The 25,891-nt window shown below is 42.9% G+C and overlaps 1 protein-coding gene across 3 annotated transcripts in view; it reads left to right on the forward strand.

Moving 5' to 3' along the window:
* Positions 1–9,413: 9,413 nt before the first annotated feature.
* The window catches only part of CAST (calpastatin), a 105,756-nt gene continuing 89,278 nt past the window's right edge, over positions 9,414–25,891 (forward strand). Inside the window, exons 1-3 of one of the 3 annotated variants that reach the window (XM_045020841.1) lie at positions 9,414–9,846; positions 17,279–17,344; positions 22,421–22,492. In XM_045020841.1, the coding sequence (XP_044876776.1) occupies positions 9,772–9,846; positions 17,279–17,344; positions 22,421–22,492 (213 nt within the window). In that variant the 5' untranslated portion in view covers positions 9,414–9,771. Of the gene's footprint in view, positions 9,847–10,570; positions 10,716–17,278; positions 17,345–22,420; positions 22,493–25,891 lie in introns of those variants that run through there. The other 2 variants (XM_045020843.1, XM_045020842.1) reach the window with 2 other exon arrangements.

The raw sequence follows: 25,891 nt of genomic DNA on the forward strand, positions 1-25,891 counted from the left end.
AGTCCTGAATGTTCCCAGAAATGGGTGTTCTGCACTGTCTAGCCCTCTCCTGAATAGTTTAGATATTAAGGTTCATTGCCCCTGTAAGGAAGCAATATTCGAGTTTGTGACTTTGACTGGAGTTACCAAGCAGTTCAGTTTAAACATGACACTGGATTGGTTTCGATTAAAAGTCAAGCAAATTTATTAACAAAAGAAGATATTATTTTAAGTGTATAGGAGATAAAGTTAGAAAGGGTTAAAAGCAAAAAAAACACATCTAAAAGTCTAAAACTTAACTAGCAAGTTTTGGTTCAAGGTGCTTGTTGAAGATGGCCTGTCTCACCTACTGTCTTCCAGCAAGAGGGTGACTGACCCTTTCCTCAGTCAGGACCTCTCCCAGAGGCAGGAAGGTGCTGGTGCCTTTGTCGTCTTAGGTGCAAGAGTAACTTGGGGTTTTCTGCCCCTTTCTTTTCTAGTCCAGTGAACCTCTGAAGTGGAGTCTTCTGAAGGTTACCCTCGAAAGGAAAGTTAATCCATGCACTAAGGAAAGTGACATGGAGTCTGGTGGTGAAGGAGGCTCTGTGCTCTTTCTTCCCCCACTTGTGTTTGCTAAAATTCAAATTGTTTTGTTTCCTGCCATCTTGTCTCCCTGGTGCCTCGAGGATCCTGTTTACTACTTATAGGTAAATTGAGGTAAACAGACATTCCTTTGTTTAGGATAGGCCTGTTTAACAACTTTTGTCTAGGCAGGGCTGTTTGGTTTCAAACATGTGCTAATATCATACTGGGGGAATTCATAACTTTACATATACATTGGGAGCTGGGCATCTAAGTGTTAGAGACAGGAACACTTCTTAAACTGTTTTCAGTTAAACCTGCAGCTTTTAGGGGACGTGGTTCAGACCTGGATCTGGGTTTGCAACAGACTAGCATGTCTGGCTCAAACCAGACTGGTGCTACATACATTCCACCATGAAATTATTAACTAGTGAGTCATTAGTTTTCAAATGATACCTCACAAAACATATTTTGTACAGATTATTACAACTGTGTGTAGGGTGTGAACACGGGGTGCTTTTGGTCACAATCACTTAAGTCTTTATGTGATGAATACTACAGAGGCTTAAAGACTTTATGTGCTGAAGCCTTAGTTCAGGGCAAAGTCAATGTGCTGAAGTCAAAACTTCACATGCATAGAGACTTGTCAAATTCAGATTCAGTATCTGGAACACTTTTGCATTCATTTTTTAAATTAATGCTCAGTACAGTATCTGATGATTTAAAAAATAGTAGAATCTTCCTATCCCTAATTTTCTCCTGGCTATGGTCAAAAATTGGAATGCCTAACTATGGAAGGGAAGTTTCCAGTGGGCACTGGGATTGAGTGGCTGTTATAAATTTAAAAGACATGCAATGAATATAATCAGATAGAAAATATATATACTAGAACTACAGGGTTGAAATGTTTCACAGACAATATAAAATTCTTTGTCCTTACCAACAAAACCAGAATGTTCCTACATACTGGAGGCTTTGTGCACAGTAGCATGTAGATGAACAGATTAAATAGTTTGTCTGTCTTAGTTACGGTTGTTGAAGGGTGGGGTCAGATACCATGAATCATGTGAGAAAGGCAACTCCTGGTTTTTGACTTATGAGAAGGAAATAATGGTTAAGACATGATCAAAGAATACCTTCTGCTGTCAGCCATGAGATGAGTTCTGCAAACATTTTACAACAGAGTTAAGTCATGGATATGGAGATATACCTATCTCAGAACTGGAAGGAACCCTGAAAGGTCATTGAGTCCAGCCCCCTTCACTAGCAAGCCCAAGTACTGATTTTACCCCAGATGGCCCTCTCAAGGATTGAGCTCACAACCTTGGGTTTAGCAGGCCAACAGCTCAAACCACTGAGCTATCCTTCCCCACAATTTTATATTTTTTTAAAGGTAATAATTGGAGATATACCAATCTCCTATAACTGAAGGAACCTTGAAAGGTCATGGAGTCCAGCCCCCTGCCTTCACTAGCAGGACCAATTTTTGCCCCAGATCCCTAAGTGGCCTCCTCCAGGATTGAACTCATAACCCTGGGCTTAGCAGGCCAATGCTCAAACCACTGAGCTATCCCTCCTGTGAGCCTGCAAACAAAGCAGTGTGAGGGTTGAGACAAAGTGCTTTGAACACAGTAATATCTCTTCCCCCACCTCAAACATTGTAGATACTCAAAATTATTTTGCAGGTTGTCTATCTACCCATCTGTAAACATAGCACCCTTAATTCCTACTTAATATAGAAATATAAATATTAATGCATTTTTAAGGAAATGTTAGACATAGGTGCTCAAAAAATCAAACACGTTGGTTATAAACAGTGTTCTTCACATGCTGTAAGGTTTAGTGGTCATCCAGCCATGTGGCTGCACAGTGCTCATAGTGCCCAGGCAAAATACTGTGGTTGGGAACAGTCATAAGAAAGAAAGATTTTTGTTTTTAAATAGGAAGAAAATGGAAGGAAGGGGTAAGAGCCGCAAGCACTTCTTTGTGAAAGAAGGGAAGGAGAAAGAAAGGGATTGAAGAAACTAGCGTTTAGTGAGTCTCACAGTTCCTTTCAAAATATGCAAGACTGGCCCTATCAGAAACTCAATCATTAACATGTTTTGTATTGATTCCCAGAGGTTTAATTTTAATATTTCTCTGAGTTTAGAAAGCACCTTGTACATTTTGGGTGCTACCACAGTATAAATATTAATACAAATGTCTGAAATGTTGAAAATATTTCAGTGGATCTTGTTAGGAATTTAAGATCAAATAAATATTAGTATCTTTTTATCCATCCTCTACTGAAGCCTTCAAGGTCTGAATACAGTAGCCTATGATGAGAGGGGAAGGATGGTTTTGTTGTTCTGAGTTCAAATGCTGGCCATGTCACAAAGTTACTGTGTGTCCTTGGGCAAGTCACTCCACATCTCTATGCCAGACATCTCAGCTGCAAAATAAGGTGAGTTCACAGCAATGTTGCAAGGATAAATTCATTGCTGTTTGTGAAGTGCACAAATACTACCGTAACAGGAGCTATATCAGTACATATATAGATGTGAGGCCCTTCTGCAAGTGACAAAGTGTAAGCCATTCAGATGTGAAAATGAACTACAATTAAACTTGAAAGCATACATGGAAGTTAGTAGCTGGGGATGAATATTAAACATGTAAAGATTTCTTTTTAGATACTTTTATCCACAATACAAGGTTACAAAGTTAAGGGGGAAGTAGAAAAAATGCTATAGCAAACCAATATGTCTTTGGAGGTACACAATGAAGGTGAATATATCAAAAGTTACATAAGCTGAAACTGAAAGAAAAATGCATTCTTCTGGTAACTAAGGGTTACAAGCATTTGATTGATTTATCTGTTTACTAGCAATTGCACCACCAAAACAACTAACTCTTCTGAACGACTCCAGCATAAGAATGACCCTAAACGTAACGTGTTTCCGTTGATGTGTTAGAAGACAGACTCTGCTAAAACTTCAGAAGTAATGCTGTTCAAAATGCACACACAATACCTACTATATGAAAATAATAGAACAAAGGAAATGTAAAGGCTTGGAGAAAATCCAAAATGACCAGTGCAGGCTGTCTGTATAATACTAGATACTATTGCAAATCTTACTACCTGTGCTCAAGGTCCAGATAAGAGTGGTTACCATTCAATTTCCTCTTTTTCAAAAAGAAATTCTCTAGTATCAGTTTATACTATTTGGATTTTTTACTACAACAAAGAAGTAGGTTTATGGATGAAAATGTATTGGCACATAAATGTTATTATGTACCTACAGTTCAGTGGATAAACTAGTTACATTAGAAAAAAAGACTAGTAGACACAAGGCTGTATGGTACTTTCTTCCATTACTTAACGTGAATGAGCATTTTATTGCTTTACCTGCTTACTGATGGCTGCACTGATACATAGACTAGCTCGTGGAACACATCCCCAAATAGAGACAGAACTGTGCTGATACATTACAGAAAATAATCTACATCACAATTCAGTGTGACTATGTATGCACAGTATTTACTCATACAAGAATAAGAACACAGGACATGTGAAGGTCTGCCAAAGAGCATATTGACTATTGATAACGGAATGCCTACTTTTTAAGTAGCTTTATTACTAGAAATTTTAGCAGCTGCATATATTGATTTTTGAAGCTTTCAGGATCAAATTTTCAGAAATGTCCTCCAAATTTGTACTTAAAATTATACTCATTTTTCAGTTGTCCAAGTTTTTGCACACTTAAACATGGGTGTGGATGTTTGTTATCCACAAAACACTTGTTTATGCTAGACATGTAAGAACTATTAGCACACACACACAATTTAGGAGCACAACTTTAGAAATAATAATCTGGAACTAACGAGACCTTTTAGAGTAACTGGCCCTCAGTATTTATCTGATAAACTTTACAGATATGTGGGAGCTCTGAGAGATATTTCAAACTGTATTTACATGCCTAACTAACCTAGGACTTCTCACATACTTAAAGCTAAGTAATTGATAAACTAAACTGTAATAAGTCACCAGGACCAGATTCTATCCACCCAAGAGTTCTGAAAGAACTCAAATATGAAATTGAAGAACTATTAAGTGTGGTATGTAACCTATCACTTAAATCAACTTCTGAGATCAGATGACTGAAAGATAGCTAATGTGACACCAATTTTTTAAAAAGACTCCAGAGGTGATCCTGGCAATTACAGGCTGGCAAGCCTAACTTCAGTACCAGGCAAACTGGTTGAAACTATAGTAAAGAACAGAATTATCAGACACATAGATGAACATGAGATGTTTGGGAAGAGTCAACATGGCTTTTTTAAAGGGAAATCATGTATCACCACTCTATTAGAATTCTTTGAGGGGGTCAAGAAACATGTGGACAAGGGTGATCCACTGGATATAGTGTAATTGGACTTTCAGAAAGCATTTGATAAGGTCCCTCATCAAAAGCTCTTAAGCAAAGTAAGCAGTCATGGGATAAGAGGGAAAGTCCTCTCATGGATCAGTAATTGGTTAAAAGAGAGGAAACAAAGGGTAGGAATAAATGGTCAGTTTTCAGAATGGAAAGAGGTAAACAGTGGTGTTCCCCAGGGATCTCCACTGGGCCAGTGCTGTTCAACATATTCATAAATGATCTGGAAAAAGAGGAAAACAGTGAGATGGCAAAATTTGCAGATGATACAAAACTACTCAGGATAGTTAAGTCCAAAGCAAATCTCAAAGAGTTACAAAGGGATCTCACAAAACTGAAAGACTGGACAACAAAATGGCAGATGAAATTCAGTGTTGAAGTAATGGACATAGGAAAACATAATCCCAGCTATACATACATAATCATGGGATTTAAATTAACTGTTACCACTCAAGATGGAGATCTTGGAGTCATTGTGGACAGTTCCCATCTGCTCAATGTGCGACGTCAGTCAAAAAAGCTAACAGTGTTAGGAACCATTAGGAAAAGGACAGATAATAAGACAGCAATCATCATCATCATCATGTTCCCATTACACCGCTGGTGTTTACGGCAGTGACAAAGCTCCTCCACTCCTGTCTGTTTCTGGCAAGTCTTTCAATGGTTCCCCAGCTGTGCCCCAGGTTTTTCAGCTTGGCTTCCACAGCTCTTTGCCATGTTGTTTTCGGTCGGCTTCATTTTTGCTTGCCTTCAGCTGTCCATCTTATTGCTACTCTGGTAATGGAATCAGTTTCCATCCAAAGCACATGGCCAATCCATCTTCAACGCCTCCTGGCAATGATGGTGCTCAGATCCTCTTGGCTGCACTGTGTGAATAGATCTTGGTTTGAGATTGTTCTGGGCCAAAAGATATGGAGGATATCATAATGCCACTATATAAATCTATGGTATGCCCACATCTTGAATAATGCTTGCAGTTTTGGTCACCCCAAATCAAAAAAAGATATATTAGAATTGGAAAAGGTTCAGAAAAGGGCAAAAAAATTATTAGGGATATGGAACAGCATCCATGTGAGGAGAGATTAAAAAGACTGGAACTATGCTGCTTGGAAAAGATGACTAAGGAGGGATATGATAAAGGGCTATAAAATCATGAATGGTGTGGAGAAAGTGAATAAGGAAGTGTTATTTACTCTTTCACATTACCCAAGAACCAGGGTTACCTAATGAAAATAATAGGCAGCAGGTTTAAAACAAACAAGAGGAATTACTTCTTCGCAGAACTCACAGCCAACCGGTGGAACTCATTGCCAGGGGATGTTGTGAAGGCCGAAATTATAACTGGGTTCAAAAAATAATTAGATGAGGTCATGGAGGATAGGTTCACCAATGGGTATTAGCCAAGATGGTCAGGGACACAACCCCATGCTCTGGGTGTCCCATAACCTCTGACTGCCAGAAACTGGAACTGGACAATAGGGGATGGATCACGTGATAATTGCCTTGCTCTGTTCATTCCCTCTGAAGCACCTGGTATTGGCCACTGTCAGAAGACAGGCGACTGGGCTAGATGGACCATTGGTCTGACCCAGTATGGCTATTCTTATTTAAGCATGTACTGTACTTAGGTGATTTGCTCGATCAGGGCAAAGCCAGCGCTAGGCGTAAGCATACTAAGCAATTGTTTAGGGCCATCGAGCAGCTTTTTATTATTTATTATTATTGGGGGGAAGCCAAAAATATTCCTGCTTATTCCCCACAACAGGCTAGCACTGCCTCTGGATCAGGACCAGAGAGATGAGCACCAGGCAGAATTGAGACCTAAATTATTGTGTTTTTCTCATATATTCTTGTCTAATCATGAATGCTACTGTTTGCTCCCTAATTTCTGTCACTGAGCTAAAATGACTGTCATCAGGAACAGAGCAATTAAAGGAGTGGTGCTCAAACAGGCTTCCTCCTTTTCCTGTAGAAGTGCCAGCAGGGAGTATCCTATGCACTGCAACCTCAGGAATGCAGTACAATCTGTTGGACCTGTTGGTGAGACCCAAGGGGTTATTTTTTTAAATTAAAACACAAAAGATACTTGTTAAACTCCTATATTAAACCAGTCCTTCAACCTTCCATCCGCCTCTGCATCTCACCCATACATTCATCCCTCAATTGCATTTAGCCTGGTACAATTGTTTTAGACACACAAGGTTTGACTTGCCTCTTACTAGTTTCACACTGGGGTAAGTGAGATCAGAATCAGACCCTCGAACTGTTACTCACAGTACTTTTATCTCTGTATTCGACTTTCTGAAAGTATGGTTAGAGTATAGTCAAAATTCTCTTGTAAATGAAAAAAGTTTTAAAGATAAATTTATGAAGTTTTACATTAATTAATGTAATTATATAAGACAATCACAATAATTTCAGCATATAAAATATGTACTTATATTTCTCTTAAGTATTCATCAATACACTTAAAATATATTCAATATTTTGAACTGAATTATAAAATAATTTCTACAAAGCTAACACTTAGAATAATCTTAGCTGTAAACTTACTATATTGAATATTACATCTGTATTAATGAGAACTTAATACACAATCTCATGTTAATGTAAATATTTTTCTTCCTATTTGAAAACTGAATAGCAATATAACAGAACAAAGCTTATTTAAACAATTGGAATAGGGTTCTCCTACTTCCTTCCAAATTATTAATTACATCTGACTTGCTACAACCTTTGAGAAATAATGTAATATACGTCAGTTATTCTGACTGCTTCTTCAGAATAGAAAGGGTTGGGCTCCTGGTGGACTGGTCCCCCACACTCAGTTAGAGCCAAGATGTTTCTGATAAGAATGCCTAGCATGTCTGAGTTTCCCAAGATGGGCCACTTGCGGGTCCGACCCTTTCCCATTTTGGCTGTTTAAAGCTTAAAGTAGGACAGTGTTGCTGTTATTGCCAGATTCAGTGAAATGCCTTGGTTTGGGCCAAATCCTCAAGCCCATGTAAAAGCTGTGGAAGGTTCTGAATGTGGTGAAACGGATGCTATTCTGATGTGGTAGGATGGGCACAGGATGTAGGGAGTGCACTCAGGCCTGATCTACAGTACAAAATTTAATCTCAGGGGGAGTAGAGAGGCTCTGGTACTGCTCCATGGCCTAGAGCTCCCCAAGCACACATCTATTTTATTCAAGCTGTGTTCAAGTTGCTTACATATATGCTTGCCAATTAATCTTGTGTCTTTATTCTCCCTTTATTTTGGAAGGCAGTAATTAAAGTGATGGATTTTCAGTTCCAGGTACACCTCAGTATCTCTGCCGGATCCAGACTAACTTAAATTCTTATTCTGGGGCTGTGTTCATACATTCAGAGTCACAAATAATAATGTTCTGACTTTGGATCAGGGTCAGATGGTCATGCTGGATTTTTGATTGACCATAAATTGTTCCTCCAGTGTCTCAGAGAAGTTGTTGGTGTGTCATAGACTGCCAAGCCTTCTGCATAAGTGTTTGCAGGAGTTGGGCATTTAGAATTTAGCTTTTTTAAACTAAATTTTGAAAATTCTTTCAGATCTAATAATCTAAGTTGTGGCAGCAAAGATTAAAAAATTATTTAATATATAAATTTGAAACCTAATAGTTACTCTTAATCAAAAAGGAAGGTTTTGTTGTTTTTGCAGGATATAGGGCAGACCTATTAAAACTGATACTCACCAGAAAACATTTAGTTAGTTAGAACCTTTTTGCATTCACTGGTGTGGAAATTTAAAGATAAAATGACTAATGATTTTGAGCTACAGGAACGTAAAATCTGGAACAAGTACTGGGCTAAATTCAACAAGGCATGGAGTTTTTGAACAACAATTTTAGGGCATGATCCCAAGAAGGAAGTTGTGAATGGTTCAAGCACCTCTTCAGAAGCAGGCCTCAAGTGGGATGCTTAGTGAAATTGATATGATGAAAAATTTCAGCTAGAAATCTCATGAGAAGTTTGCTTTTGATATTTCCACTTGCAGCTTAATCCAGGAAGAGCACAAGAGACATATTCCTTTTCCCCCCCGTGTTTTTCTCTAAACCTCAAAAAAGTTCCAGTTTGGTTTGAGTTTTGGGGAAAGATACAAGTTTGCTCAGATTTTACGTTATTTTGCTACCTAAAACCGACAGGAGAAATACATGTTGGATGGCTAATTTTTTCAGGCAACTGGTTTTGTTACAAGGAGCCAAACAGCGATTACAGGAGACAGGCCTAAACCAAAACTATGTATCTGATCCAAACCCCACTGAGTCTTGCAAAGTTTTCTGCTCTGGCTTTGAATTTTATGGCTGCCCCCACTGTAGTTTCTAGCACAGGAAGAAGAATAAATCCCAGCTCAGCTGTGAAGCCTAAAAGAAACAAGAGGACCACGCCCAAGCCCCATTCTGCAAGTAAGCCTGCAAGGTATGTCCTGGCAAGCAGCAAAACCACCACCAAGCATCTTTAGGCAGCCGTCCCCTCCTGCTCAGCAAACACTGAGCCTAGCGGGGATGCGCCAGGGCAGAGGAGTGGTGCAGTTAGAGTAGCTAGTCCGTCCCCTCCTGCTCAGCAAACACTGAGCCTAGCGGGTATGAGCCGGGGCAGAGGAGTGGTGCAGTTAGAGCAGCTGGTCCAGCAGCCGAGGCTCCAGGAAGAGGAGGGACTTGCTGGGTTGCAGCCTAGAGTTGGCTCTGGCTGCATCGGAAAAGCTGCTTCGCAGTTACATGTAACCTGCCCCCCTCTCCCTGCCCGTTACATCGCCCCGTAAACACTGCGAGAGAGGCGCCGAGCGAGGAGCCGCCGCGGCCATGTCTCAGCCACATAAAGGGAAGAAGTCGTCCTCCTCCAAGCCTGCGGGGGCTGCGGGCAAGGGGAGCAGAGCGGTAAGTGTCGGAACCAGGGCGCGGGGCAAGGGCGGCGCCCAAAGCTCCGCCGCGCCAGGGCTCCGGGTGCCAGCCGGGCTTCCTGCCTGCTGCGTGTCAGGGCAGGGAATGTGCCAGCGCCGCCCGCAAGAGGGAGCGCCCCTAGGCTGGCGCGGGCTAGCGGAGGGGGCTGTTGGGCTTAGCCCCGCTCCGGGCCATGGGACGGGCCAGCCCAGCGCAGCCCCGCTCCGGGCCATGGAGTGCGGGGTGGGGGACGGGCCAGCCCAGCGCAGCCCCGCGGGGTGGGGGGGAAGAGGGCCCAGCGCAGCCCCGCTCGGGGCCGCGGGGTGGGGTGACGGGCCAGCCCCGCTCCGGGCCATGGGAGGAGCGGGGGGGAACAGCGCAGCCCCGCTCCGGGCCGCGGGGTGGGGGACGGGCCAGCCCCGCTCTGGGCCATGGGAGGAGCGGAGGGGAACAGCGCAGCCCCGCTCCGGGCCGTGGGGTGGGGCGGGGCGGAGCGGAGGGGAACAGCCCAGCCCTTTCCCCCGGGCATCATACAGGGCAGACTCGCTGCAATGAGGGGCGCGTTGCGAACTGCCCCGCAGTCCCTAAAGCCCTGGGGACAGGGAGGGGCGCAGCCGAGGCCGCGCCAACAGCCCTTCCCGCCTCCGCCTGCTCCTGCCCTGCAGGGCGGCCCGCCCAACCTGGAGCGCAAACCCCGCCCCGCTGCCAGAGCGCCGCCCGCCCCAGCGGCGGGGTCAGCCCCAGCTTGGCTCTAGCGTCCCGAGCCTGTGCGCTTTGCAACGCTCCGCTGTGCTCGGAGGGAAGGGATTATCTCAAAGGAGGAGCACGTTCCGGCCATGGCTTTTGCAAGCTGGTGGTATGCGAAGGTAAATCTAGCCAGCCCTGCTGCTGACAGAGTGGATTTGAATCACTCGGGTTGGGGGTGTGGCTCTTGCCAGCGAGTGTAACAATAATACGGGTGTAGAGAGTGGGAGAGTATTAGTGCTGAAGGTTAGACACTGAGCCCAATGCATTCCTTGTTACTGAATGCAGCAGTTACACATTACAGGGGGGTGAATTTGCCCCACCCTCTATTTGGGGAAACTCACCCTGCTCTGGTATGTGTGACGTACAGTCTCGCTCACTTTTGTAGCTTGGCTATGTTGTATTCCACGTTTTAAAACGTACAGTATGTGGGACTGCAGGAGAAGGAATGAGGAAGCAAGTGTCAGCTATATCAAGAAAGAACTACGGAGTCACTGAATTCATATTAAGTTAGACACTGATGCACTGGTTATGTTGTTCAGGAGAATATCTAGTTACTTGATGCATTCATTGTTATTTACTAAAGTGCTCACTATGTTCATCTTAAATTAGTAAAGAATAATACTTTTGTGTAGAAGATGTGATTTGAAACTTTGAAATTTTAAGTTGATGTTATTTTAATATGAAATATTGTTCAGTTATATTTTCTGTTTATAGTTAATTTAAAATACACGCCTTGCAGTTTCAGAGGGACTTCCATAAACTCTTTAGTGAAGATATCACATTCAAAAATAGCTTTGTGGATGTTGTTGCTTATTTTTACAACCTTCTGAAAAAATACAGGCCCTTTTACATCTGATAATTCATTTATCCTTTAACCAAATCAGGGATGTGATCTGAAAGGGAATCTCATAAGTGATTGATTATTTTTTTAAAGGCTAAGTTAATTTTGGACTCTTCCTTTCCCACTCTGAATAGAGTCCTAGTTGATACAAGTTTTCATAAAATTGTTCTTGGCTGCAGGTATTCTTTTTAGCTAACTTGTTTGAACCTACCTAAGTAAACCATGGTTCTTTGATGGAACTTTGCAGTTTAGCTATACTTGAGCTACCAAAGATTACTTTTGGGGGAGGGATAGCTCAGTGGTTTGAGCATTGGTCTGCTAAACCCAGGGTTGTGAGTTCAGTCTTTGAGGGGGCCATTTAGGGATCTGGGGCAAAAATCTATCAGGACGAGTACTTGGTCCTGCTGTGAAGGCAGCAAATTAGACTTCATGACCTTTCAAGGCCACTTCCAGCTCTATGGGATAGGTGTATTTGCTTTTAGCTAACCTTTATGTGCATGTTTTTAGCAAGTCTGGTCTTTCCACATAATGTGTTAGATATATAGGGAAGCATTCTGACTTTACAGGTTATAGTGAAATCATAAAATGATAAAGTACATAGGTTGTGATTATAGTATTTGTATTCCACCAGTTTATGCTACCAAAATATACTTTATATAAGGTGACTTTGTCTCACCAAAAATTCAATTCTCTGAATCAATTAAATAGCTAAATTTATATATGGATATGAGAAATCCATGACATTGCTAATCCTGATTTACATCAGATCAGCTCTTTAGAAAGTTTGCTGGAACATAAATAATTTAATTATACAACTTCAGTCACTGTTTTAAGTCAAAAATTGAATCCATTATCGAGTATTGATGAATGGTCTTTCTATACATAATTAGAAATGTGAGTTCCATGGAATTGTACTGTCAGGCACCTGAGGGTTGGACATTACAGCTGTAAGTGTTGCACCAAGTTTGTGCCAGTAGTACTAGCTTGATGCAGTGAAAGTCTTTCATTAAAGTATAAAGAATGACAGGTTTTGAAAACAATGTAATACAAACTGAGCATGTGTTTTGGGACAGAAAAACCACTCATACATCTACTCAATTAGAAACTAGTCATTATCCAGAACCCGCTGGAGATCCCAACCAAGATCAGAGTCTTAGGTTGGACTCTGTTTGTGTCAAATGGTTATATCGCTCCAGGGTGTGAAAAATCCACCCCCCTGAGCAATGTAGGTATGCCACTCTAACCTCCAGTGTAGACGCAGCTAGATCAACGGCAGAATGCTTCCATTGACCTAGGTAGCATTGTTTGGGGAGGATGTGTTTCTACAGTGACGGGAACAAAAATTCTGTTGGCATAGGCTATGTCTAAACTGTGAGGTTATGTTGGTATAGCACTGGCACCATAACTATGAAGATATAGTCCCCTCAGTGTAGACATGGCCATACTGTACAAACACATAGTAAGTGGTAGCCCCTGTCCTGAAGACCTCACAACCTATATAGGCCAGACAGATAACACATGGGAGGGGAAACAGAATCAAAAGCAGTGAAGTGATTGACCTGCTGAGATTTTTTTAGGCAGTTTTCTTTTGAATCAATTGCTCAAGTGAGATCATAGACTCTTCTGTCATCCCTAACTTTGGGACTTACTTTCCCCAAAGTAAGGGAAAGAGTGGATCAACATAAGCCACCATTCAGCAAACCTTTGACAGTTGTTTACTCCTGGAGGAATTCTGTGCCACTGCATGTGCGCAGAATTCATGTCCAGATTTCTTTGCTTCCCCGCAGAAAAATGACTTTCTCACAGGGAAGCAAAGGGAAGCAGCAAGAGCAGTCATGTGCCCCTCCCCAACAGGTGGGCACATCATATTGGGTGCCTGGAGCTGCTGGTGGAGAGAGAAATCACTGCTGGGGGGAGGGGACTGGGGATGCCCTGGCTGGAGCTGGGTCAGACTCACCCTCATCTGCCCAACCCCTGTGCATCCAGATTCCCCCCATACCCATAATCCTTGGGCCAAACCTCATTTCCCACGTAGAACCCCCCCCCACAAAAAGGCTCACCCCTGGGATCAGGAGCCCTCCTGCACCCAGACACCCCAGTCGAGCCTCAACCCTCCTGTAACCGGGCCTCCTACCCCGTGCTGGGCTCAGCTGCTAGGCTGGGCTGGGGGTAGGGGAGGAGCATACTTCCCCTGCAAGGAGTGGCCAGGTCCAGGTCAGACTCACCCTCAGAAACCTCCCCTGGCTCCCGCCGCCCCCTTGCTTCCTGCCTCTATCGCTCCTCAGCGGCGTGGGGAGCGGTCACTGTACGTCCAGACCCTCCCATACCCAGACTCCCCTGCTGAGCTCCACCCCGCACCTGGCCCTACGTCCGGACCCCCACTGAGTCCCTCCCCCCCGAATCTGGACACCTCCCCCCCACATCTAGAGCAGCTCCCGCCAATCCCTCCTGCCCCCCCCACCCGATCCCCTTGCATCTGAACCGCACTGCCAGGTCCCACCCCCCAGCATCCGGGTAACTACTCCCCGCCGAGCCCTAGTCCTCTGCAACCAGACCACCCTGGTACCCAGAACCCCCTGCTGAGCCACTTACCCCTGCAGCCAGACCACCCCTCGCTGATCCTCCTGCTCTGGAGCCCACACCTGGGCCTCATCTCACCCCCTGCACCTGGACCACCCCCACTCCGCTGAACCCCAACCAGCTGACCTGGACCCCTACCTCACCAAGCCCCACTCCCCCAGCACCCAGACCCTTCCTGCATGGGTGGATACCTCCCTTTGGGGAGGCTAGCCCCATGTTATGCCCGTGCCCTCTGAGACCCCTTGTGCCCCCCTCCCCCCTGCGGCTGGAGCCATAAGCCTCCCCCTCCGGAGAAGCCCAGAGCATGTGCCACACTCCGGCTGCAGGAGCCCTAGGCTGGCCAAAGCCCCGAGCCTGCCCTCTGCCCAGAGGAGCCCTGGGCTGGCTGAAGCCCCAAGCTTCCCTTCCCTGGCCCAGAGGAGCCCTGGGGCAGCCTCAGCCATGCCTTCCCTCCTCAGACCCAACATGCCCAGGGGAAAAGCATCTGTTAGAAGGTGCTTTTGATATGCCCCATGTAGGTTCTGGGGCAGCCGAGGAGGCAGTATTATTGTCCCACACCCAGACACTCTCTTCCCCTCCCACCCCCGCTGAGCCCTAACCACCTTCACCTCCACCCCCCTGCAGAGTCCCATTGCCGCTGTACCTGGAGCTCCCCCAATGAACTCCTGTGCATCCATATCCCCTCCCCCACCTGGAGCCCCCCCTCCAAGTTGCCAACACCTAGATTGCCCCACACAGTACCCTCTTACCCCACAGCTGGATCCCCTCACATCAAGGCATTCCACACTTGGATCCTGCTGGGCTGAGCCTGCCTGCCCACACTTGGTGTGCCTGGCATGGAGGGGCAGCTCCCTGGAGTATTGCACTGTGTCTGGGGCGGGTGCAGCCTCATGTCCCAGGGAGGTGGGAGGGAGGCTGCAGTGTGATCTCCCACCTCCATGCAGCCAGTTGCCTGTGCTCCCCACTGCCATGCTGGAGCCCCCACATTTATTTATTGACAGCATTTGCAGAATTTTAAAATATTGTGTGCAGAATTCCCTCAGAAGTAGTGTTAAGGGACAAAGGCAGAGCCATTGGGTCTGAGGAGTGTGACTTGATCTGCTGCTTAGCCTACTGGACTGATTTTGTCCAGAGGACCAAAGCCTAGCAACACAGAAGACCAAAAGAACTATGGCAGTTTAAAAAAGGTCTCTGTCAAAAAAGGGGGAGTTATTTGGGGAAGCAGACTGATACTCAGGCACCTACCAGGGGCATCTGAAGAAGTTATGCCTGCCTAGCTTATTTTCAGGTGATGGTAAGATAGACGTGCCTACATAAGTGTTATTTTAAAATCCTTTGTTTTTTAAGAGCTTTGTTCCTACTGGAAAAATATACAATACTTGGGTTTTAAGAAGGCTGGCTGGCCACTGTATACCCCACTGGTCATGGATACCTGAAGGGGAAAAGCCACGGGTGTCTGAACTCAGTCATACCTGCTAGCTAAGCACGGTTAATACACACAGTACTGTAGGTCAGGGTCTGGTCTAAGAGTGGGAGAATTGTGAAGTTCTGCCCCACAACAAGTAAAGGGACAAAGAGAGGGGACTCGAGGGGCGTGCTCAGAAAAACCAGAAAGAGGTCAGAGATGCAGCTAAACAAATCCATAGTCATAAATTAAATTGGACTATAAATCTATGATACTGTTTTTAAAGCTATTCCCCACCCTAAAGAAACAGACAAAAGCAACAACACAGATTGTTTAGATGTACAGTAAAGCAATGCAAGAACTGTTAGCCCTCGTATGAACATATATCTTATCTGAAAAGCTGGGCATTGTTCTGGTATTGCATGCACTTCATTCTTACAGTCATATACTGCACTCAGTCTGAGTATAGAAATGCCATTGATGTCAATGGGACCTTCACTTCTGGATTCAGGGTAGTATATACCTTTTAGTGTGTCATGCAGCTCAGAATAGAGGTTCAGATCAGTTAAAGACTAGGTGGTTTGGTGTGTCTTGTGGGTTAACTCCACCAGGAGCTAACTGTATTTATGTGGGAAAGCAGACAAATTCTTCAGATAGCATCATATACTGGTACTTAAAGGGACAGTGAGGATGCCATTTGTGTGAAGTTTCATCTCTATTCACGGTGAGTTCCATTGGATGGCTTGTAACCAGCAGGAGTGGGGCTCCTAGGCAGGGGTGGGGGGAATGAATCAAAGAACTTTGGAATTGATTAATAGGCAGTCCCTGAAGAAAAGGACAGAGCGAGGCAGAGAGAGTTGGAGAGCAGACAAGCTCAATCCCTAGGGTTTGGGATAAGATAGGCCTGCCCAAGCTTTACGTAATGGAAATATATGTGTGGACCTCTTTCTCGTGTTAAAACCCCTTTCCTTGTGTTATGTTTTATTCCTATTGTTATGATTTAACACTCCTTTGTTTTGCAAAGGCTGTTTGTGTTGATATTCACCACTGGTCAGAGCTTCCAAAGGGAAGACTTGCAGGACCTGAACCCACTCAGGCCTGCTGAGTAATCATAGCTGGTACGTAAGGGGGTGCATGGGGTCATCTAAGTGTGGGAGAATCATGGGATTCCACCCCAGGACTGCTGAAGGCAAGAGGCTTAACTCCTGAGGGGGTTAGAGAGAGGCTGAGAGAGGTCAAATGTGCAGCTAGCTCTAAACTGTGACAGGGATTGTTGGTCATATAACAACAGTATAACTGCTGGGCCTGGTGAAAACTTGGATGGAATGCCTTCAAGGAAAACTTAGGTGCTGGAAGTAGTGTTCATGATTCAGTAAGTAATGCTACTCTCTCTAAGCACCCTAGCCGACATCCACCGACTTCTGTAGGAGTTAGATCAGGATTTAAAGCAATACTGAATCAAAGACCAAAATAGAGTTAAGGAGCACTGAATTGCTGTAGGAGGAGCTATAAAACAGGTACAGGTATTTGAATGTCTTGTAGCACTTTTCACAAGAGCCCTAGTGTTAAGCTTACTGTTCTGTCAGATTCCACCAATGAAAATAATTATTCTGTCTGCCTAAATTCTGCTTGTGATTTCATTTGAAGTTATGCTTCATGTCTCCTAAAAACTTTATCTGTTGTCTATTGGTGATGAAGAATAATTGTCATGATTCACTCTGTGGAGATCTTGATTACAGTGAATGCTGTGGTCCCAACATGTACTGTCTGTGAGGCATTTGAGATTCTCTTTATATAGAAGATGCAGTATAAGATTTAGTTATTAATCTTATTAATGACTTTTTTTGTTCTTGCAGCATGGTGACAAGAAAAGTGGAGCATCTTCTAAACCTGGAGATAAAAAAGGATCAGAAGTCACAGAGGTAAATAAATGCAAAACACTGTATTATATTAAAATGAACTCCAGCATGTACGATTATATAGTAGAGAATATCTACTCATTCTGTGATAATTTTTATGGTTGTTTGTTTTTAAACAGCAAAGTAATAGCTTGAAGACATCTGACTAGTGGTGTTCACTAATAGCTCTTATTTTCCAAAAAAATTATAAATCTATCTTGTGCTGTTCAGGTTTGTGTGAAAAGAGCTCTCCTCTGATTCCCCTGTCACTTCAAATCTGCATGTTGGCATGAGTGGAGAATCAGGGTCCATGTATTTATTTTAGAAGGGCACCCAATCTCTGCAAATGCTACTTTATCTGGAATTGGTATTTGTAATTCAGCAGTCCAGACAGGTCTCTAAGATTGAGTTCAGGGCCAGGAGCCAAGAACTCCTGTTGCCTAATCCTGGCTGTGCCACTGTGTGGCACATTTTGTTCCATTTAACTTATAAAAAATCCATGATAGCAGCATTAACTATCGCTAGGCACTTTGTGTCTGCTATTGCTAGTGTCAGGCAGCTGTGGAGAAGCTAAGGGCAGCACAGCAACCAAGCCAGGCTTGTGCGTGGAGGACACTACGCATGGCGGGGAGACTGTCTGTGGATTTGAATGTGTGTTTTTAACAGTCTTCTGAATGCTGATAAATTGGGAAATGCTCATAGGGTGCTTTTTAAAAGACAGATTTTTAAACTTATATCTAACTAGCCTTCTGGGTCACACCAAATACTTCTAATGAAATTCATGTAATACCAAACATATTGTAATAAACAGTATCTGTCTATTAATTCAAAAGATCTGAAAACTGAAATTTCAATCAGCCTAGTGATTGTATTGGTTAAATCTCAGTGGTGTCTTTGACACTTCCCAGATGAATGGTAATTTGCCTGTAACATGAGGTCTTCTCTCTTACTTAAGCTGGTTTTAGCCAGATGATTAAATATGATGCTGCCTGAAGGAACAATTGTTACTATAATACCGTACATCCTCTCTGATTCTGTCTGCACACTCCTTTTTGTGCCCAAGTTTTTCCAGCCTACTTGAATAAAGGTAAAGGTTGTTATGCCCAAGTCCCCCAACTTGTAAGGTATGAATCATTGTTTATAGCCAGTGCTGTGTTGCCAAACCTAAACAGTTCAGTTTGATGTGGGTTATCTCAAATTACCTTATTCTTTTTTTAACTTGTAAGAGTGCTTTGGTTTACAACTCAAAACAGTTTGACCATGAACATTTGTCTATGCAAGGAAATGATCAAAAGTGACATCCGGGTTGTCATAGGTCTCACCCCCACTTGGAGCTGTTGGGTTCCAATGTGGGGACCTGCACTGGTTTCCCTCTAAACTAAAATCCTAGTTTAGATCTAGTAAAAGCTGCCACCACTCAATCAGATATGTGGATTGAGACGCAGTCCTTCCCCAAAATCCTAGGGGATTCCAAGAGCCCCAAATCCATGGAGTTCTTACACCCAGGAGAAATAAACCATTCCCCCCTGCTTCCTCCCCCCTCCCTTTTCCTAGGAGAGACACCAGGATTTAACTACAGAGGGATACCTCCCCCTCCCCTTTCCTTGAGAATCCACCCAAAGAAAGATCAACCAAGTCCTTAATAGAAAATAATTTATTAAAGAATAAAAAGAAAGTAACTTGTCTCTGTAATCCAAGATAGAACAATACAGGGTCTAAATTTATCAATCTCTGGAGAGAATTCCCCCTCCCCCTTTCTTTCTCAGTGAAAGCAAAGTAACAGCAAACAGGAATAAAGAATTTCCTTTAGCAAACACACAATTGCAAATATAGAAAGCAACTCAAAAGACTAATCCGCCTTTCTAATTAATACTCACTATTAAATAGCAGAAACTACTCCAGGAGAACTTGGAGACATGACTGGCCTCTCTTAGATCCAAAGAGAGCTCTGAGCAAACAAGGAACACAGACAAAGGCTTCCCTCCACAGAGATTTGAAATTCTCCTGTTCCTTGATTGGTCCTCTGGTCAGGTGTTTCTCAGGTTACTGAGCTTGTTAATCCTTTACAGGTAAAACAGACTTTAACCCTTAACTATCTGTTTATTTATGACACGGGTGCTCCAACACAAGAGTTACCCTAAAAGAGAAAAAATACTGAGATTAAAACAGTCTGATTTGTAAGAAGAGGGTGCTGTTTTAGTGTCAGTGCTCCTGCTACAGAAGGGAGGTGGTACATACATTCCATAATAACTTATTAAAGAAATAAATGCAGCATAATGAAATTAACTGTATAAAGGACATGCTAATTTTGAATAAGTGCCATATTGTTAGAGAGATCCTTTGCCCAAGAGTCTGAAGTGTACATGGGCATTGTCTCCATCAGAATCTCTAGCTAAGCTCTTGCATGAACTCATCTGCTTTAAGAATGTACAACAACTCATTGTCATCAAGCATATATGCCTGACCTTAAATTTATAACTGCCACTTTCCAGGCTATAGTATAGCTACTTCCGCATTTCCATTTGTAAATTCTTGCTTCAGCAGCAGCAAGGTGCTTATTTTACTTAGAGTAATGAACCTCAGGTCTGGGGAAAAGAGGATGTGCTTATCGCATCCAAGGCAAGACAGGTCAGAATCAGTTTGCGGGGTTTTCTTTGGAGGCTAATTTAAACTATCTTATTCTGTTATCAAACGCCTACTTTGTATAAATTACCTAGGGCAAAGTGTTGTCTCCCTGATCCTCTGCATTAAGTGTACCAGACTAGCATGTTGTCAAATGCTAATTCGTGTCAGGATTAGTCCTCTTTCTGGTTCTTGATTTCTTTATAGCTGGTAAGTAACAGTCTCAAGAATAGAGAGATTCAGAGATAAGTTTATTACAGTGTTTGACACTTTAAGCTACTGTTAAATAAAAAACATCAAGAGATACGAGAAACAACAGAAGGAACAGATACATCTAATACTTTTTATACAGGAAAAGCTACTGAAAAATAAATCATTGTAAAACATGTTAACCCTTGTTTACAACTGAAATATATACAGTATAATTTGGATAGACTCTTCTCTACTGTGCCTACATGGGTGACTTAAGCCAGTGCTTCTTCTTTCTTGCTTGGTTTCAGGAAGGAATTGTGCACCCTGGGAACTCAGTTGTCCCTTTTCTGTAGGCTTTACAGGGTAGTTTAGGTTTTTCCTATACAGTATCCTTCCATCTCCTCAGTGAGCTGAGCACATCTTTTCAGCTTGATGCTAAATTCCCTAGCTGAGCTCTTATTCTTAATTTAGAAAAAATGACCTCTTGGTGGTAATGATGAGAGTTGAGAGCCTGCAATTTGAAGTTTGGCATTCCTGTTTCTGGGTTCCTGCTGAAAAGATCTATTTCTAGATAGCTAAGACTCTGTAGAAGGCTATTATTAAACTTCTTATTCTGAGAAAACGTTGTGCAGGTTTTGGACCTTAACCCTGGTGGGTATGTACCTTCGCCTGAGAAATCAGGGTGGAATTACAGTATGTGTTGCAACAGTGAACGACACAGCACCTAACTTTGAGGCACCTAGAAATTACATGAACAGCACCGGAATCCACAAAGCTAAGTTAGGCACCCTATACAATGAATGGGGACAGATAGGCATTTCAGAATACGATCCATAAAAGCCAGGACACTCGGGGGGAGCAGCCTGAGGTAGCCGATAAGAGATACTGACCAGAAGGGAGTGGGTGGTAAGCCCCGCCTTTGTCTCAGAGATGGGTACCCACATCTGGCTGCAGGGAGGTCCCTAGAGATCCACAGACAGGAACCAGCTGCCTGGAATCAGACAATGTAGGCACCTAAACTGCTTTTTGAAGGAGTGAGTTGGCTGCCTGTCTCATTCCGTCCTGGAGGTGGTAGTACCACTACTGTTGCCCACCTTATAGCTCTTAGCCCAATGGTTAGAGCATTCCCCTGAGATGTGGGAGACCCAAGGCTCAATTCCCCCCTTTCTGCCTGGTGGGGGTGGGATTTGAACGAGAGTCTTCCATCTCTAAGGAGAGTACTCTAACCACTGAGCTATGGGATATTGTGGTGTGGGACTCCTTCAGTCTCTCCAATTGAAGCTATAAAATCTCAGGACTTCACTTACCTGAGAGAGGTCTTCTGTCTCTAAGTAGGTTTTCTCTATCTGCTCCTTCTGAAAAGCCAGCATTTCTTTGCATTCATTGCTCAAGGTTGATTTTTCTAGCCACTTCTGATTTAGCACAATTTCATACCAGTTGTATACCAATGTAACTCCATTGGTATCATTGGAGTTATACTGACATGAAACTGGAGTCATGCAGAAATTAATTACTTGCTGTGTTTTTGTTCCATCTGCACACACAATTGTTTAATTGGAAAGCCCTCAATTCTACCTGTCAGTATTTGTATGTGTGCACACCTCTTTGCCTCATTTCTCCCTCTCTGCATGTTGCACCACATTGTTCACATGTCATCAAGAAGGGAAACTATTGCTGCATCCACAGTACTTTTCCACAGATGCCTTTGTAAGCTTTTCTCCAGTATAATTTCTGTGCAGTAATCTAAATGGGATGTGAAGGAACCAGGGCATGTTGCTGATGCAGGTTTAAATACAGTGCAAGCTTGAAACAAAAAATATATAATGTGTGTGTGTTTTGTTTTTAATTTAAAAACCAAGCTATCTGACTTCAGTTTACAGCGGTTACTTTTCTTGAAGTGTCATGAGATACAGATTATATTTGGCTTCACTGTTAACTAAAATGAGCACCTCAATTTTAGGAAATAACATAGATTAATATAAGATTTATGGAACTATGCAAAATAATTCAGTCTGTAATAACTGCTCTGCTCACAAGAAAACCATCTCAAATGATCTCTGGTGATCTAAATTCCTGAATTATAACTCTGAAAACTGCTTCAGATGACTTGTAAAGCAGACACTGAATATAAATGAACTTGTTAGTATTTTGAATAAAATAGTCCAAGAAACAGACCCCTCAGAATCTTTTTTTAATGCAGTATTTTTGCTCCTCTTTACCAATAACTTATTTCTGACATATTGTTTCCCCCCCCCTTTCTTTTGTATTTTTGCTTTTATTTCACAGAAGAAGCCTGCAAGCACTAGTGCCAGTCAGCCTCCCAAAACACATACAAGTGGAGCTGCTTCCGCCAGTAAGGTAACTTGCATTTTGATAAACTTGCTATAGGGATTAACAATAATTGCATCTATGAGAGTTATAATAAACCTCAGTGTAGACTGGAGATTTAACTATATGCTTCTCTAAAAATACATTTTTGGTTTAGTTTTAAAAATTTTGGAATCTGTAGAATTAAGCTGTTTATCCTAATGTTTTCTGGGTTTTTTAAAATGTATTCTTTGTGGATTAGGCCCAAATCCTCAAGGGCATTTAGGTGTCTAACTCCCAATGATTTCAGTGTGAAATAAGTGCCTAAATACCTTTTGACGTTTTGAGAATCTGGATCTTAGCATAATGCAGATATAATACATGTTATCCAAAGCAGAATAGTCATATTTTCAGAAACAAATTCGGACATAACTGATGTTTGTTTTGTCGACTAAAATATAATGATTTGCTTGAATTGATAAATCTACTTTGGAAATTATATTCAGGTACAATTTTCTTAACTTCATTAACAAAAAAACCCTCAAACATTGAGGTCTTTGATCCAAAGCCCATTGGTGCTATGAAGTGATAAATGTTGAAGTATCTCAGAAAAAACACTATATGAGTTAATTATACATTGTATTAAGTGAAATAAAAGTTCAACTTCCAGAGCAAGTGGATGTGGTAGCTAACTTATACTTGTTATTTCACTACAACAACACTTCTGTTTTTTTGTTTCTGAGGACCTCATAGCATTGTGCAAGCTCTGAATTAGATCTCACTGCACTACTGTTAGTGGTGTCTGGGGTGGAAAGCAACTGCTGTTAAACAGCACTCAATAACATTTTAGGGTATGGCTACACTTGAGAGTTGCAGCGCTGGGAGTTACAGCGCTGGTCGTACAGCTGTGTAGGGAAAGCGCTGGTGTGTGGCCACACTCACAGCTACCAGCGCTGCAGTGTGGCCACATTTGCAGCATTTGCAGCGCTGTTGGGAGTGATGCATTATGGGCAGCTATTCCAGTGTTCAAGTGGCAGCAACGTGCTTTTCAAAGGAGGGGGGTGGGGTGCAGTGTGACAGGGACCGGGGGAGAGAGAGAGAGTGGATTTTTGGAGCCGACACTGTATCATCTCCCTGCCTTGCAAAATCAGAAAATTTTCCCGATCCCTTACTCTTAACTGCAAATAGCCTGCAGACCAGATAAGCAGCTGCTCCAACGGACTCCCTTTCTCCGCCCTGCCCCCGCTGTTTCTCTCGTCAAGCAAACACTCATCCTCCTGCCTGCCTCATTCACAGCACGGTAGTGGGTTTATCTCATTTGATTGTTCAGTCAGTTACAGATTGATCACGGCAAACAGGAGCTGTGTTTGTTTTTTAGATAAGCAGCTCCCGGAGCCCCGAGTTCACAACAAAACAAAGAGAGGCAGCATAACAAAACAAAGAGAGTAATTTAGTTAAAAGCATTCTGGGATATCTCCTAATACCCTGGAGGCCAATAACAGCGCTGGTGTGTGGCCACACCTGACGAGCAGCGCTGCATCGCCAGCGCTGCACTCGTAATACCCCAAGCAGACCAGGTGTACAGCCAGCGCTGCAGCCAGGGAGTTACAGCGCTGGATGTGCCTTGCAGGTGTGGACAGTTACTAATTGCAGCGCTGGAAAGCCTCCACTAGCGCTGCAACTCTCAAGTGTAGCCATACCCTTAGTTTAGGACAAGAATTGAAGAATACTCTGACTGAGCTGGAATTGCAGGCGCATTGAGGCAGAATGCCAGTGCCTACTAATAGTATGCCAGGATCTTAGTCTAGTATTGAGTCGAGAAATGCCACCAATACCATTTTGTGCAGCACTTGTGTTCCTTGGAGGTCTCCCATCTATGGGTTAAATCCTGGCCCTACTGAAGTCAATGGCAACACTTACATTCACTTCAGTGGGGACCAGGATTGCACACCAAGTATGTGATCTGACAAGATCATAGCACTGATAATTGTAATGATCTGATCGCTAAGTGCCAAAATAGAGGCCGATGCTAACAAATGATTTACAAAATGGAGTGTAGACTTTAAAGATGTGTAGTACTAAGAAAAGCAATAGTGATAAAAGTAAAGGAATACATGGAAAATTGCCTTTAAACTCCCCTTTCATTTCTGTTCATGGCACTTTCATAAATGGAATTAGGGACTACTGATTTCAGGAAGCTTGGCAGGTCCAGGATATTTTCTGTAGCCTAATAATTGGTTGGGAAGAGTCTGCACCCCAACATACAACTGAAAGCCATTAATTCCCAAGAATTCCCTGAATTGAGTTCATTATTTGTGTTTTGAATTGAAAACTAAAACATATGGGGTATGCATTTTTTATTTTTATGGATCACTAGTTTTATAGAATCTCTGAGATCTTTTCACTTCTGACTTCTGTTAGGTCATCGAGACCTTCTCCGTGCTCAAGAAGCATTATTTCCTGTTGTACATGTACTAGTTCTTTGTTTAGTTTCAACTGTCTCAAATGCTGGGCTTCTACCCCACTTTCCCAGAGGGATTTCTCTGCCTGATTGAGCTGACTGACAGGAAGTGTTTCTGCTATCAGATTATATTTTCACATTCTTAACTTCATTCCGCTGCAAAATAGTAATTAATAATAAAAGAATATAGCTAGGAATATTATCCTAAATTATTTTTCTTCCCGGGTGTTTTACATCCATTCAGTATTTGTAAACTCTTGCCTTGTCCCCCTCCTAATTGTGGCAAACTTAGAATATACATATTTAGCTCCTTCCGTATTTCTCATCAGTATATTCCCTCATGAATCCCTAATCATTTTTTTTGTTCTTCCTCTAACTTCCTTCCAGTTTTTCTACATCTTTCTGATGTGGGCTAAAACTGAATGCAGTGTTCCATGTGTGGGTACACATATAATATCATGCTTCTGCATATGGATCCTCAGATTGCATTGATCTCATGCTGTGTATCTTATTGCAAACTCATTTCTAAGGGCGTGTTGATACTGCTTTGCAGTTTGGATGAGGTGCGAATGTCAGTGAGCACCAAAGTGCTGTGCTGTAACTCCCCCATGTGGATGCTGTGGGCATGAGCTGAAAGGTCCCTCATTCACATTAATTTATTCTTTAAACAGCATACAATGTGACTCTAACATGATACCTGTGTTACCAGACAAAACACTTCTCCCCCTCCTCACAAACTGGCCATAATTGCTTATCTGTGGCCAGGTCTACACTACCCCTTACTTCGGTATAACTTCCGTCACTCAGGGGTGTGAATAAGCCACCTACCTGAGTGACATAAGTTACACCGACCTAAGCACCAGTATGGACATCGCTATGTTGGTAGGAGAGCTTGTCTCACTGCGTATCTAATGCATCTCACAAAGGTGGATGTATTATGCTGACAGGAGAGCTCTCTCCTGTCAGCGTAGAGCATCTTCTTCAGACAC

The sequence above is a fragment of the Mauremys mutica genome, chromosome 6 (genome assembly GCF_020497125.1).
Source record: "Mauremys mutica isolate MM-2020 ecotype Southern chromosome 6, ASM2049712v1, whole genome shotgun sequence".
Lineage (NCBI taxonomy): Eukaryota > Metazoa > Chordata > Testudines > Geoemydidae > Mauremys > Mauremys mutica.